At 51.9% G+C, this 15,006-nt stretch overlaps 1 protein-coding gene across 1 annotated transcript in view; it reads right to left on the minus strand.

The window, feature by feature from the left end:
* Window positions 1-207: 207 nt before the first annotated feature.
* The window catches only part of CFAP65 (cilia and flagella associated protein 65), a 39,925-nt gene continuing 25,126 nt past the window's right edge, over window positions 208-15,006 (minus strand). Inside the window, exons 22-35 of the mRNA XM_025404821.1 lie at window positions 11,400-11,576; window positions 11,057-11,123; window positions 10,797-10,907; window positions 8,348-8,539; window positions 8,089-8,247; window positions 7,484-7,627; window positions 6,693-6,806; window positions 6,393-6,500; window positions 3,810-3,854; window positions 3,381-3,583; window positions 2,795-2,923; window positions 1,321-1,827; window positions 499-636; window positions 208-385 (exon numbers count right to left, since the gene is read on the minus strand). Coding sequence (XP_025260606.1) covers window positions 301-385; window positions 499-636; window positions 1,321-1,827; window positions 2,795-2,923; window positions 3,381-3,583; window positions 3,810-3,854; window positions 6,393-6,500; window positions 6,693-6,806; window positions 7,484-7,627; window positions 8,089-8,247; window positions 8,348-8,539; window positions 10,797-10,907; window positions 11,057-11,123; window positions 11,400-11,576 — 2,179 coding nt within the window. The 3' untranslated portion in view covers window positions 208-300. The remainder of the gene's footprint in view (window positions 386-498; window positions 637-1,320; window positions 1,828-2,794; window positions 2,924-3,380; window positions 3,584-3,809; window positions 3,855-6,392; window positions 6,501-6,692; window positions 6,807-7,483; window positions 7,628-8,088; window positions 8,248-8,347; window positions 8,540-10,796; window positions 10,908-11,056; window positions 11,124-11,399; window positions 11,577-15,006) is intronic.

The raw sequence follows: 15,006 nt of genomic DNA on the forward strand, positions 1-15,006 counted from the left end.
CCTCCACTGGCCAGACCCGGTCCAGCGGCCGGCAGCTAGCGGCAAGGTCTCAGTCCAGCTGCAGTGCGGGCGGCGAGTGCAACCTCCCGGGCCCTAAGTTCCCGCCGCACCTCTGCAGTCAGCCCAGGCTGCTCCCTGCCATCCTTCCCTCTCAGAGCGTGCGCACACGTTTCCCCCTCGTCGGGGAAATAAAGTCAAGGTAGATATAGAAAAAAGACTAGATGCTTTTACTGGCGGGGTGGCGGAGAGGGGGCCAGGCATGACCTAAGGCGGCATGTCGGAGAGGCTGGGCGCGGGCATCTACAGAAGGTCGGTAGGAAGTGGCATCACCGGGTGGAGTACCTCTGCTTGCTGCGTCGGCAGCAGCGTGTCCGGGGTCAGAATCCTGGAAGACAAAAAGTCCCAAGTAGGGGTGGGGACAAGGCTTAGGGAAGAGCCTGCCTGCCCCCCTCGCCCCTCCGGCGTGGTCTGCACGGCCGCTGGCCCCGGCGCCCCTACCTGGGCACACAGAACGGTGGCAGGGCGATGACGCGTGGCCGCGAGGTGAGCACCACCTCCCCGCGGCTCGCTTCCACCAGGATGTTCTGGATCATGTTCTCCAGCAGCGCCTCCTGCAGGTTGGTGAAGGCCGGGAGCCTGCGACGGGGCGGGGGCTAGCATGAGCGTGGCCGCAGTGACCGCGCGCCTCCTCGCTCGCCTGTCCGTGCGGTACAGTGTGCCGCGAGCTCTACAGAGATTCCCATTCGACTCCCTTCATCCACTACAGTATGGGCCATCCTTGTTTCAATGTTACAGACGTTCCAAGTGTGGCTAAAAGATTCCAAGTTGCCAAATATGCTGCTGGTTTAAGGGGTGGGATTCAAACCCAGGCAATGTAGTAGGCATCTCAGGGTCAAGTTTGGAGAAAGGTAGGGAAGTGATGAGAAGGCTCAGAAGGGACTGGGTGGGGCCTAGGGAATCCCTACAAGGATGTAAATCATCTGTAGGGCAGCCCCAGTGGGAAGTCCCACCTGCAAGACAGGTGGTCCTTTTCTGGCTCTAGAAGCCCATTTACAAGACTTTGCAGACTATAACAATTCTCCTGGTAGTCATGCCTTGGTAAATGTCAACAACCAGTTCTCAGAGAAAAAAGAATGAAGTTCAGTGTTGGTGCTCAGCTGATACTCCCGCAGAGGCCTTAAGCTACCAACATGACCTCACTAAGCACTGACTGAGGATGAAATGTGCATACAGGCAGCGGCTGTCCTTGGCATCCCATTGCCTCCTAGGAGCCTTCTGCACTTCGCCTCCTCCCATCCTCACTGGGGCCTGGCTGCTCACCTTCTGATGGCCTCCTTCTCGTCCTGTTCTTGCTCCTCCTTCACCATGACTTTCAGCTGCTGTTGCCACTGCCATCGAATGGACTCCTGGGACTCAGGCTGTGGTGTGGGCCTCATCCCTGCCCAGCTCACTTTCTCTTCCTTCTCATCCCTCTCCTCCTCCTTCTCTATCTCTTCCTTGCCCAACTCCTCCTCCTCTTCTGTCTCCTCTTCTTCCTCCTCTTCCTCCTCCAACTCCTCTTCTTCCTCTTCACCCTTCTCCTCCTCCTCCCCTTCTTCTTTCTTCCCCAACCCTGGATCGTGCTCTGGTCTGTCTTCCTTCGGCTGCTTGCCCTTCCCATCCTCCCAGCTGCTGGAGGGTAGAGGCAGGATTGGCATTAAGTACAGGCTGTTTTTCTGGTCCCTGAACTTAGCTGATGGCTCATTCCAGAACTGGCAGAAGTATGGCACCTGCTCCACCAGGCTTTGGTCCACAGCCTCATGGAAGTTCTTGTCTTCCAGCAGGCCCCTAGGTGGCAAGGAGAAGGAAAAGGCCCTTGCTGAGGGGCCCTGAAGCCCCTGGGGAGGCCTGGCTTAAGAGCTAGGTGCTAGGTGGGAAAGGGGCTGCTAGGTGGGGAGAGGGGAGCCCTCGGTCAGTTGTTCCTCCTGTCCCTTCTTTCAAGGAAGACATCTTTGAGCCTCATGAACTTTTAGAAGCAAGCATAGTATGGTGGAGGCAGGGCAGGTCAGATTCACACACATACTGGGCAGGAACCCTGGGGAGACAGTGAACTGGCTCCAGACTCATCTGCCAACCCTGGAAAGGGGCAGAACTCAGGACAGAGACCTGAGAATCCCTCCAGCCAGCTCCATCAGAGCCCCACTGTCCTGAGGTGGGTGGGTCGGGGGGAAAGTGGCAGGATCTTGCAAAGAAGTTCTGTTTCTTTTTTTCTTCTCTCTTTCATTTTTTCTCTCTTTCTCTTTCTCTCCTTCTCTCTTTCTCTCTCTCTCTTTTCTTTCTCTCTCTCTTTTCTTTCTCTCTCTCTGTCTTTCTTTCTTTCTTTGTTTTTCTTTTCTTTTCTTTTTTTGAGACAAGGTCTTGCTGTCTCCCAGGCTGGAGTAGAGTGGTGTGATCATGGCTCACTGCAGCCTCAACATCCCAGTTAATCAAGCTAATTAATGGTCTCAAGCTATCCTCGCACCTCAGCCTCCCAAGTAGCTGGGACTACAGGCATGCACCACCATGTCCAGCTAATTTTTGTATTTTTTGTAGAGATGGGGTCTTGCTATGTTGCCCAGGCTGGTCTCAAACTCTTGGGCTCAAGCCATCCTCCCACTTCTGCCTCCCAAAGTGTTGGAATTACAGGCAAGAACCTCCGTGCCCCACCAAGTTCTATTTCTCAAGAAAGGAAGAGTGCTGGAATGTAAGGGGCTCTGGCTGAATGAGCTGAAGGGATGAGAAAGTGGCAGTGAGGGCCCAGGGTGTAAGCTGGTACCTGATGATGGTGGTGAGAATGTCAACCAGGAGCTGCTTCTCCTGCTTGGAGACAGGGCCCCACTTGTTAGGGGATTTTCCCTCGGAAGTCTCTGACTCTTCCCTGGGGGCCTTCCTCTTTGGCAGCTCCCTGTGGCAGCCATGACATTCTGAGTGGCCTGGGCAAGCCACCATGCTGGGGTTGGGGGCACAAGCTGTGGTGGTAGCTGCCCAGTGATGAGGACACAGACGAGTTTGAGGCACTCCCAGCCTTAATCCAAATGTAGTGCTACTGGGCTCAGAGAACCAAGCTCAAACCCTCAGAGTAGCACAGGAGCTAGAGAGACTCCCAGTTGGAAAAAGAAGGAACAAAGAGGGGCAGGGGGTGCCTAGGTATGTTCTCCAGGGGGCTCTGGCTCTTTCATCCCCCTTTCAAAAGGGCCTAAGTGGTAATGGGGCATCCTGGGCCCAGAGGCACTCAGTGAGTCCCACTGCCACTGCCCATGCTCCACCCCTCACCATGGGTTGGGTCTGGGCAGCCCCTGCTCTGGAGTGGAAGAGGAGACAGAGAGAAGAGGAAGGCGACTGCTGCCTTTCCATGAGCTTACTGGTGCAAAAAGTGGCAGGGAAACTCTGAGAAGAAGTTAGCCAGAAAGTAGTCGGTGGCATGGGCTCGGGCGGTAAGGCCCAGGCAGAGCATGCCTGGAGAGGGTGGCTGGGGGCAGGGCCAGGACATCTCCTCCTTTGGGGTCTGCAGTTTCCAGCTGGCGGGCCGGCTGACAGACTGCTGGTTCTTGACGGGAGGCAGCGTCTTTGGGAAGGGAGGGACATGGATGACAAGGGTTTGGGCACTGTACTCACATCACCAATGGGGTCCTTGACCTAGTTCCCCATCACATAAGCGTGTGGCCCCACTCATTGGCACTTTCATCCCTCCTTTCTGGGAGGCTGGTCCAGGGGTCGGAGGTCTCTCTGGGAGAAAGCAAGGACCCTCCCAAGTCGTCCCGAGAAGATGGGCCTGGGGCTCGCTGCCTCACCTTGTACTTCCTCACAGGTTCACAGGCTGTGCAGCATGTTCTCTTCTGTGGAAGAAGAGAGATCCTTGCTTCAGATGCAAGAGGCCCAGCCGGAGGCAGTGCCTCATGCCTGTAATTCCAGCACTTTGGGAGGCCAAGGCGGTCGGATCACCTGAGGTCAGAAGTTCCAGACCCGCCTGGCCAACATGGCAAAAGCCCGTCTCTACTAAAAATACAAAAATTAGCCAGATGCAGTGGCACGTGCCCATAGTCTCAGCTACTCAGGAGGCTGAGGCTGGAGAATCGCTTGAACCTGGGAGGCGGAGGCTGCAGTGAGCCAAGATGGCGCCACTGCACTCCAGCCTGGGCAACACAACGAGACTCTGTCTCAGAAAAAAAAAAAAAAAAAGAAGATGTGAGAGGCCTAAAGAGACTCCCCCACTTTGATCCTCTCGCTGCCCTCTTGGTCCTGCCCAATTCCCTGTCACATTTTCCTCTAGAACCTTCCCTAGAGAAGTGCTGCCTGCAGACCAGGAAATTCCGGTTTCCTGAGTGAAGTAAATGCCATCAAATGTAGGTGGGCAGCTCCAAGGGTGCTTGCCCTGGTGCCCTGGAGCTCTGTGGTTTGGTGAGATGAGAAATCAGTCTCCCTCATTAAGATTTAATTCAGAAATTCTTTCTCTCATGCCCCCAAGGAGAGTTGTTTTTGTTTTTGTTTTTTTCTTTTTTTTTTTTTTTTAAAGACAGGGTCTCACTCTGTCACCCAGGTTGGAGTTCAGTGGCCCCATCACAGCTCACTGCAGCCTCGAACTCCTGCATTCAAGAGATTCTCCCAACTCAGCCTCCCAAGTAGCTGGGACTACAGGTGTGAGCCACCACACCAGCTAATTTTTAAAAATGCATTTCTGTAGATGCAGGATCTCACTATGTTGTCCAAGGCTGGTCTTGATCTCCTAGGCTCAAGCAATCCTCATGCCTTGGCCACCCAAAGCACTAGGATTACAGGTATGAGCCACGGCGCCTGGCCTTAGGAAGTAATTCGTATCCACAGTGGGGCCACAGCTTCAGAGGGGAGCAGTGACTCCCTGTGGGTTCAGTGTGGCAGACACCAAGGTGACCGAGGAGCAAGAATACCAGAGGTCATTCTTGAAAGAGGTCATTCAAGAAAGGTTGTGAAATTAGGGGAGGAACCAAGACAAAGTGCTGTCTCGTGTTTATTGTCGGACCCTCCCCCTCCCAAAATACATACTAATAGCTCCCATTCAGTGAGCACTTCCTGGGTGCCAGGCACTGTTCTAGGCACTTTACTGGTATTAACTTATTTAATCCTCACAACAATGTTACAAACCAGATATCTCACTCACATTAAAAAATATTTTTAGACTTTTATCTTTTTTTTTTGAGACAGAGTCTCACTCTGTCTCCCAGGCTGGAGTGCAGTGGTATGATCTCTGCTCACTGCAACCTCCGCCTCCCAGATTCAAGTGATTCTTGTGCCTCAGCCTCCCAAACAGCTGGGATTACAGGAAACTGCCACCACTGCCAGCTAATTTTTGTATTTTTAGTAGAGACAGGGTTTCACCATGTTGGTCAGGCTGGTCTCGAACTCCTGACCTCAAGTGATCTACCTGCTTTGGCCTCCCAAAGTGCTGGGATTACAGGTGTGAGCCACGACGTCCAGCCTAGGCTTTTATCTTTAACCTTTTTAATATGGAAAATTTCAAATGTATACAAAAGTGGAGGGGATGCTACAAAGAACTCTCCGTTGCCCATTGCCCAGCTTCAACAACTAGCACCTCATAGCCAGTCTGGTCCAAGCTGTGCCCCACCTCTGGATTATATTGAAGCAAATCCCAGATGTAATAGGACCCACCCCTACTTCTTACAGCTGAAGGTACTGAGACATTACATAGGTTGGCTGAGATCACAAAGCTAGAAATCATTAACTCCAGGAATGAAACCTGGGCAATCTGTTTCCAGAGCCTGCCCTTGAAGCCACAGTGTCTTCCATCAGAAGGTGAACTCTAGGCTGGACACAGTGGCTCATGCCTGTAATCTCAGCACTTTGGGAGGCCGAGGTGATCAGATCACCTAAGGTCAGGAGTTCGAGACCAGCCTGGCCAACATGGTGAAACCCCATCTCTATTAAAAATACAAAAATTAGTCGGGTCTAGTGGTGGGCGCCTGTAGTCCCAGCTACTCGGGAGGCTGAGGCAGGAAAATTGCTTGAACCTGGGAAGTGGAGATTGCAGTGAGCCACTGCACTCTAGCCTGGGTGACAGAGTGAGACTCTGTCTCAAAAGAAAAAAAAGAAGAAGGTGAGCTCTGCTTATCTCCCCTGAATCCCCAGCGTGCAGCACACAGTAGTCACTCATTAAATGCTGGCTACATGAGGCAGGGAATGGACAGCCAGCCTTCTCTATCCAGAGAGCCTCTCCGGATGGCTGTGGAGATGCTAAGCTGAGTCTAGTGAATGGAATCTAATCTCTTAGGGAAGGCTGGCTGGTTTGGCCTGGAAGGCCACCTTGGCCCACTACCTCTGTCCCCTCTGGTAAGGCCAGTCAGAAAGATCTGGGTGTTTGAGATCTACTCAGCCCTTCTCACCTTCACTTTCCTGTCGGTGATGGTAAACTCCACTTCCTGCCGCACCTTCTCATCCTTCCACTCCTGCAGCTCCTCGTGATACTGCCTCATGAGCTGCTGTGGGTACAGCTATGGCCCAGGACAGAGAGAGAGAAGGCCAAGGTCTGGAGCTTGCCCTGGGCCTTTGCTGTAGGCCTTCTCCCTTCCAAGGGCTGACTTCCGCCTTTTGCTGGGGTCTGGGGATCTCACAGCCCATCTCACCCCACCCCAGCATTGGGAGCCATGCCTCCATCCCACCTTACCCCTGGGGCTGGTTCCTACCTTGCAAATCAGGTCTACACTGTAGAAGCTGGCATGCACAGAGGCCCTCAAGGTCACCACAAATGGGACCGTCTCTTCAGGAGCCACCACCCCTATCATGGGACTCACGGACACCTGTTGATTTGGGGAAGGAGTCTCTGGAGATTCACAGGGTTGCAATTGGATAGGATGGCATGGAATAGGATGGGATGAGATGGGACAGGGTAAGACGAGATGGGACAAGATGGGATGGGACAAGATGGAATGGGATGGGATGAGATGGAGTTGAGTGGGATGGAGTGGGATGGGATGGGGTGGGATGGGATGGGATGGGATGAGGTGGGATGTACTAGGATGGAGTGGGGTGGGATGGGTTGGGATGGGATGGGATGGTGTGGTGTGAGATGAGGTGGGATGGAGTGGGGTGGGGTGGGATGGAGTGGGGTGGGGTGGGATGGAGTGGGGTGGGATAGGATGGGATGGGATGGTGTGGGGTGGGATGAGGTGGGATGGATTGGGGTGGGATGAGGTGGGATGGAGTGGAGTGGGGTGGGGTGGGATGGAGTGGGATGGAGTGGAGTGGGATGGGATGGGATGGGATGGAGTGGGGTGGGATGAGGTGGGATGGAGTGGGGTGGGATGAGGTGGGATGGAGTGGGGTGGGATGGGATGGGATGGGATGGAGTGGGGTGGGATGGGATGGGATGGGATGGAGTGGGGTGGTATGGGATGGGGTCGTATGGGATGGGGTCAGGTGGGGTTGCATGTGTCCAGAGTTCTGATGGAGGTTCAAGGGCTCAGGGGACTCTCACCTCCCCAAAATCTAGAGGACTTGGCTGCCAGGAGAAGGCAATTTCCTCATTCTTGGAGATGTTGTTGAGGAAGAGCAGGCGGCTGCACTTGCTCTGCACAGGGATGTTTCCCAGGGAAATATGGGACTGGGACAGGAAGACATCCTGTGGGTGGAGAGTAGAGGTAAAGAAATAAGAATTGGCCAGGTGCGGTGGCTCATGCCTGTAAGCCCAGCACTTTAGGAGGCCAAGGCGGGCAGATCACGAGGTCAGAAAATCAAGACCACTGGGCCTGGCCCTCTTGACACTGTTCAACACCCCCACTCCTGTGCCATCGTTTAACATCCTCATCCCAGATAAGAGGGTGGGATGCAGGGCCCTGTGGCAGGTGGAGTGGCTTGAGCAGAAACACCTGTGGGCACTAGGTGGCAGGGTAGGCCTCTCATGGAGCCGGTGCCACCTCCTGAATCTGGAGGAGGGTGAGTTCCAAGGCCTCATCTCAGACTCTGTCCTTCCTCAACTACATCTCATGTCCCTCCCAGCCTCCCCATTGTTCTGTCCTGGCCATCCTGGGCTCTGAGGCTCTTCCCCAAGGCCTCAGGCCTTCCCAGTTCCCCTTTCCCCACCTGTCCAGGCACCACCAGCCTAGAGTGTATGGAACTGTTGTCCCACGAGGAGATGTTGTGGAATGGGGCTGTGTCCCCCATCATATGGGGGTCATAGCCCACTCCCTGGAAGTGGATGAGGGCCGAGTTCCATCCCAGGATGTGTATGGGCACGTCCACCTGGGGAGTTAGGAGGGTTGGGGTAGGGACTGGTCAGAGGGAGGCCTGCTGAGGAAGCCAGCACCACCCCACCTCCCACATCATCCAGGCTGCTGCTCACCATGTAGGTCTTGGCCTCAATAGGTGAGAAGATCCACAAGACCCGTGCAGTGGTACCTGGCTGGATCTCCCCTTTGGGGTTGAGGCAGCAGAAGATGGGGTGATCGAAATTTTTTTCCTGAACCTGTGACAGGACATCGGTCTGGACCTCATATGTCACAGGCACTGAGCCACCATTATACAGCTCATAAATCTGCAGGGGGCAGGAATAGGAAAATTGCCACATCAGTTCAGGACTGCAAACCAGAAAGCCTGTGCCCACTGTGGGAGCACAGGCTGATCTCCATGATGTCACCCTTTGAGTCTGTGAGCTCCTCTAAAGATCTCTGATTTCTCATGTGGCTTGATTACCCAAGAAGTATTTAACTGTATGTTCAGCTGGTGACATTTTAGGATAATCTGTAATCTTATTTGTAAAGGGGCAGCTTATTTTATTTGTCTTCAATTTAACTTCATCAAGTTTTTTTTGTTTGTTTGCTTTTGTTTTTGTTTTTGTTTTTTTTGAGACAAGGTCTCACTTTGTCACCCAGGCTGGAATGCAGTGGCATAATCATGGCTCACTGCCGCCTCGACCTCCTGGACTCAAGCAATCTTTCTACCTCAGCCTGCCAAGTAGTTAGGACCACAGGCATGCACCACCACACACAGCTGCTTCAAAAAAATATATTTTTTTAGAGATGGGGTCTCACTATATTGGTCAGGCTGGTCTTGAACTCCTGGCCTCAAGCAATCCTCCCACCTCTGCCTCCCACACTGCTGGGATTACAGGATGAGCCACTGCGCCTGGCCGAGGGAGTTCTGCTTAAAGGCAAGTAAGGGGGCGGAAAGGTCTGAAGGACCAAAGACCAACTCCAAAGGTTGAGAATCATAGAATGTCCTAGAAAAAACCAGATATCTTCTGGTCCAAGCCTTCCTTTTAGAGATGAGAAAATTGAAGCCAGAGAGAATAGAGTCCATCCGGATTCAGTCCTGGCCCCTTTTCCCCTTTCTGAGCACTCACTCCTGAACGTGCTGACTCTATTTCTGTAGCCTGGACCACCCTTTGAGCTCCAGACCTGGTACTATGGGTTGAATGCTTGTGTCCCCACAAAATCCATATGTTGAAACCTAATCCTCCGTAGAGTAGTATTAAGAGATGATCAGGAGATGATTCAGCCACAAGGGCAGAGCCCTCATGAGTGGAATTAGTGCCCTTATAAAAGAGGCCTGTGGAAGCTCGTTTGCCCCCTCCACCATGTGAGGACACAGCAAGAAGCCACCGAACCAGGAAGTGGGCCCCCACCAGACACTAGATCTGCCCATGCCTTGATCTTGGGCTTCCCAGCCTTTTTAATTACGATAACTTATAATAAGTTAAATTACAATAAATTATAATAAATTTTCTGGTCTTTATAAGCCACCCAATCTATGGTAACTTGTTTTAGCAGCCAGAATGGACTAAGACACTTGGTGTCCACCTTCTACCTGACAAGCCCTCTTGGTTGTCTCATTAGCATCTCAAACTTGGCCAGAACCAAACTCTTCATTCTAAAGCCTATTCCTGCTCCCAGTTTATCTCCTTTTAGCAAATGGCACTACATATTCCCAGTAGCTCAAACCAGCTTCACTGTCACAGCTCCTGCTGGGAAGCCAGAGGGGTAGTGGGTGTCCACAGAAGTGAACAGAGTTGGGGATAGGAAACTCCCCTCTAGATCCAGGAAGCCCATTCCTTGGCCTCTAGGCTGAATGGCTGGAGGCCCCTGCTCAGAAACACTTGGGCTTCTAAATGATTAGAAATTGCACAGCTGTGAAATGTTTGGGAAAATATTATGTCCCCCTCTTGGAGATGACCAGTGTACATTTCCAAGCAAGGAAACTGTATTGCCGTCAATCAGTAAAGAAAGAAAGGTCTAAAGGTTCCCAAGTTCTTCACATTCCAGAAGGACATCCTTTTTGGAGCAGTGATTTTCACACTATGGCTAAGACCTACTGGTGAGCACATCTAAATCAATGTTGTGGGTCATGTCCAGCATTTTAAAAACTGGACAGAATAGAATAAAAAAGAAAATATCAGTATACTTTGCATGTAGTAGTATAATTATCAATTTGTGATACTTCCACTTTGGTTGTATGTTTACATATATACTGGGGTATAAGCATATATAACATCAAATATATTAGTATGGTTCATGGTCAAAGAAGTTTGAAGAACATTTTGCTAAAGGAAAAAAAATCCTCATTTTTTAATTGGAACTGGACCTGGCAAAGGGCTTAGCACCAGGCACCAGGACACTGCAGCCTCTCCCCTCAAGTCTCTCCCAGTTGCCCAGTCTGGGGGTTCAACCTGCTGGCCCAGCCCCTCAAGTGCTTCCAGACAGCCATGTCTTTGTCACTCTTTCAAGGGCTGACACTCATACCTAGAGACCAACACCTAGGCCTTCTTGGTCAACAGGACAACGTGGACCACTGACCTGCCGTGGGGGTAGTGTGTCACCAATGGGAACAGGAATGAACTGGTGGGTAGTAGAGGTGAAGTGCACATACTTCTGCTCCGGCTTCACTGTCACACCTATGAAATTTAGCTGGAAATAAAAGTTCCCCAGGAGGAACTGACACAGCCAGCGGAGATTTGGACCCCAGCTCCCCAGGAGAACACAGCTCCCTGCTCCTGTCCAGCCAGCCCCGTCCTCCAGCCTGAAACCAGGGCAGGGCCAGGGTTCTGGGGCCTCACCAGGATCTCCCGGCCATGGGACACCTTGAAGAGCACTGGGAGGTGATCAGTACCGATGAACAGGTGGCTAGAAAGAAAAGTCTGGGAGTGAGTTCTGGAGCCCTGGTACAAGAAAGAGAGCAAATGGACATGACATTTCTGTGGCTTTGAGCTGGCCAGCCCCTGGGAGCAACTCGCCCTTGAGTTGGGATGGGGCAAGAAGGAAACTAGACCTCCCCTGCAGGTGAGAAGGTGGTCCTCCCAGGGAATGGCCATTTGGGGTGCCCTGGAGTCACACAATGAAAGGCCAGGGGTAGGGGTCTCTATGACTGGAAGTGCAAGGGACTTGGGAGGTGGGGAACACCTGTATTTTAACTCCACCATCTGCTCCTGCCCGGGACTCAGGCTCCCAGCCTTGGGGCTGATGGAGAAGATGCAATTGTCCTGCACGCGCATCTGGTGGAGCTCAGTGGAATTCAACTCTGCTTGCTCTGCCCAGAGCTCCATGTCAATCCGCTGGTCACTTGGAAAGAGGAAGGCCCTGGGAGACGGATGCAAAGCCATACAAAGAACTGGTCAGGCAGAACAGAGAGGCAGGGGCTCTGAGACCCCGACGGGCAGGTGGAGGCTTCTTCCATGACTCCCACACTTCATGCTCCATTTGGCAAACTGTCCCATGTGTGTCTGAGCAAATGTGGCTGTTGTGGATTCTCATTTAATAATGGCCCCAAAACCCAGGAACAGACACAGGGCCATGGCAACTCAAGAAGTGAAGAGTGGGGCTCCCACTGTGGGTGCCAGGAGTCAAGGTGTTGCTTGAATATGGGGGCCACTTTGAGCTGGCCATGAACCCTTCTGTGACAAAGCTCTTGGGAAAGGGCCATTTGGGACACCTAGGAAGGCTGGCACCACCAACTAGCAGGCCCAGGGAGTGGGGTGTCCAGGTCAACTTGGGCACAGGGTGGAGAACAGATGCCCCAGCAGGGCTGGCACTCTTGAAACAGAAGCAAGTCTGTGCACAGAGTTAATGTCCCTGACATGCCTAGGACTGCAGTAAAGTAGATAATGCACCTTAAGTAGCTGACAAAACTAGTGACAAAGGGGTCCTGAGGTCACAATCTGAAAGGAGAACCCATTTCACTCTCGGAGATGGTACAGAACTGGTTCCAGCTACAAACCGGGTGGAGGATACGACAGGGAGCATCCAGAAAACGAAAAGAAAGTGCACAACACACACCTGAGAGAAAGTGCGCAATGCACACCTGAGAGAAAGCACACAACGCACACCTGAGAGGAAGCGCAACACACACCTGAGCGGAAGCGTGCAACGCACACCTGAGAGGAAGCGCGCAATGCACCCCTGAGGAGAATGTGCACACACACACCTGAGGAGAATGTGCGCAACACACACCTGAGAGGAAGCGCGCAATACACACCTGAGAGAAAGTATGCAACACACATCTGAAGAGAATGCGTGCAACACACACCTGAGAGAAAGCATGCAACACACACCTGAGGAGAATGCACACAACACACACCTGAGAGAGCACGCCACACACACTTGAGGAGAATGCACGCAACACACACCTAGGAGGATGTGCACAACACACGCCTGAGGAGAATGTGCAAAACACACGCCTGAGGAGAATGCATGCAACACACACCTGAGAGGAAGTGCGCAACACATACCTGAGAGGAAGCGCGCAACACACACCTGAGGAGAATGCACGCAACACACACCTGAGGAGAATGCGCGCAACACACACCTGAGGAGAATGCACGCAACACACACCTGAGGAGAATGTGTGCAACACACACCTGAGGAGAATGCGTGCAATATACACCTGAGAGAAAGCACACAACACACACCTGAGAGGAAATGCGCAACACACACCTGAGGAGAATGCGTGCAACACACACCTGAGAGCACGCAGCACATATCTGAGAGAAAGCACGCAACACACACCTGAGAGAGAGTGCACAGCACACAAGTGACAAGAATGCGCACAACACACACCTGAGAGGAAGCGTGCAATGCACACCTGGGAGGAAGCGCGCAACACACACCTGAGAGAAAGTACGCAACACACATCTGAGAGAAAGCACGCAACACACATCTGAGCAGAAGTGCACACCGCACACCTGAGAGGACGTGCGCAACACACACCTGAGGAGAATGTGCACAACACACACCTGAGAGAAAGCGCACAACACACACCTGAGGAGAATGCGCACAACACACCTGAGAGAAAGCGCATAACACACACTTGAGGAGAATGAGCACAACACACACCCGAGGAGAATGCGCGCAACACACACCTGAGAGGAAGTGCGCAACACACACCTGAGGAGAACGCACGCAACACACACCTGAGAGGAAGCGCGCAACACACACCTGAAAGAAGGCATGCAACACACACCTGAGAGAAAGCACACAACGCACACCTGAGAGAAAAAGCTCACAACATACACCTGAGAGAAAAAGCTCACAACATACACCTGAGAGAAAACACGCAACACGCACCTGAAACAAAGCATGTAATGCACACCTGAGAGAAAGCGTGCAACATGCACCTGGAAGCCTCAGTAAGAGTCAGGGAGGCCTAAGTGCAAACCCTCAGAAGGAACCAGTCTTAAATTTTTTCACCTCTGAAGCATGAAGAATAGTAACACTCAACACTGGTAAGTTTAGAAAGAACAGACTCAAACACAGGTGGATGGAGAGGGAACTGCTCAGCCTCTTGGATGGAATTTTGGCAGCATATGCCCTTTGACCCGGAAGTCTTTGTTTGGGAAACCAATTCGTAGGAACAAAAGCACATATGTGTGCATGCACATATATACACGGATGCCTATCACCACTTTCTTTGTAGTGGTCGTGAAAAAAAAGCAGCTGGGAACAATTAGAGTTTCCAATAAAGGAGTGATTTAACGATTTAAAGTCCACCCATATTATGGCATATTATACAGCTATTTAAAAGAATGCGTTAGATATATGTATTGATCTAAAGGAGATGTTACTGATATAATGCTGAATGAAAGCATCACTATTCCTGAAAGTAACAGGTATAGTATTGGGCTATGACTGTAAAAATAAGAAAGAGAACCACTCTGTAAATGTGTGCATGTCTGTGTGTTGTGCAAATGCTGAGTGTGAAAGGCACATTCCGAATCCGCATCACCCTAGCAGCTGGTCTTGGAGAGGGGACTGCGGAGCTTCTTACTTTTTTCCCATAGCTCCTATGTTGTCTGACTTGTTACAAGTGAGTAAACCACTGTTGTCATTTTACTGGGGATATTGAGCAGTGGTAAAATTGGAAACCTTGCTAGTTTGCAGTCCTTTAATATTTCAGCCTCTCCTTTGTCCTCACTGCCTTCTGCCCTGGTCCATTCTTTTTTTTTTTTTTTTTTTTTTGAGACAGTCTCACTCTGTCACCCAGGTTAGAGTGCAGTGGTGTGATCTCGGCTCACTGCAAACTCCACCTCTCAGGTTTCAGCAGTTCTCCTGCCTCAGCCTCCTGAGTAGCTGGGATTACAGGTGTGCACCAGCACATCTGGCTAATTTTTGTATTTTTAGTAGAAACAGAGTTTCACCATGTTGGCCAGGCTGGTCTCAAACTCCCGACCTCAAGTGATCTTCCCACCTTGGCCACCCAAAGTGCTGGGATTACAGGCATGAGCCACCGTGCCTGGCCCAGCCTCCCTCCTAAATAATTCCAACCCCTTTCCCTTCCAGCCCTCTAGTGTGGGCTTCTACGCCATCTTGCATCCTTCTATCTGGAGGACCACAACAGCCTCCCAACCTGTCCCCTTGCCTCAAGCTGCTAATCCATTCTCCTCCAGTGTGACAGGTCTTGAAAGCTGATCCTGTCTTTGCTCCTAACTTCCCGATGCCCATCCCACGATGTCCTCAGGAAGAAGTCCAAACTCTCTGAAGGAGGATTCCAAGGCCCTGCACGTCCTGGCCCCTG

This window comes from Theropithecus gelada, chromosome 12 (assembly GCF_003255815.1).
Source record: "Theropithecus gelada isolate Dixy chromosome 12, Tgel_1.0, whole genome shotgun sequence".
Taxonomy (NCBI): Eukaryota; Metazoa; Chordata; class Mammalia; order Primates; family Cercopithecidae; genus Theropithecus; species Theropithecus gelada.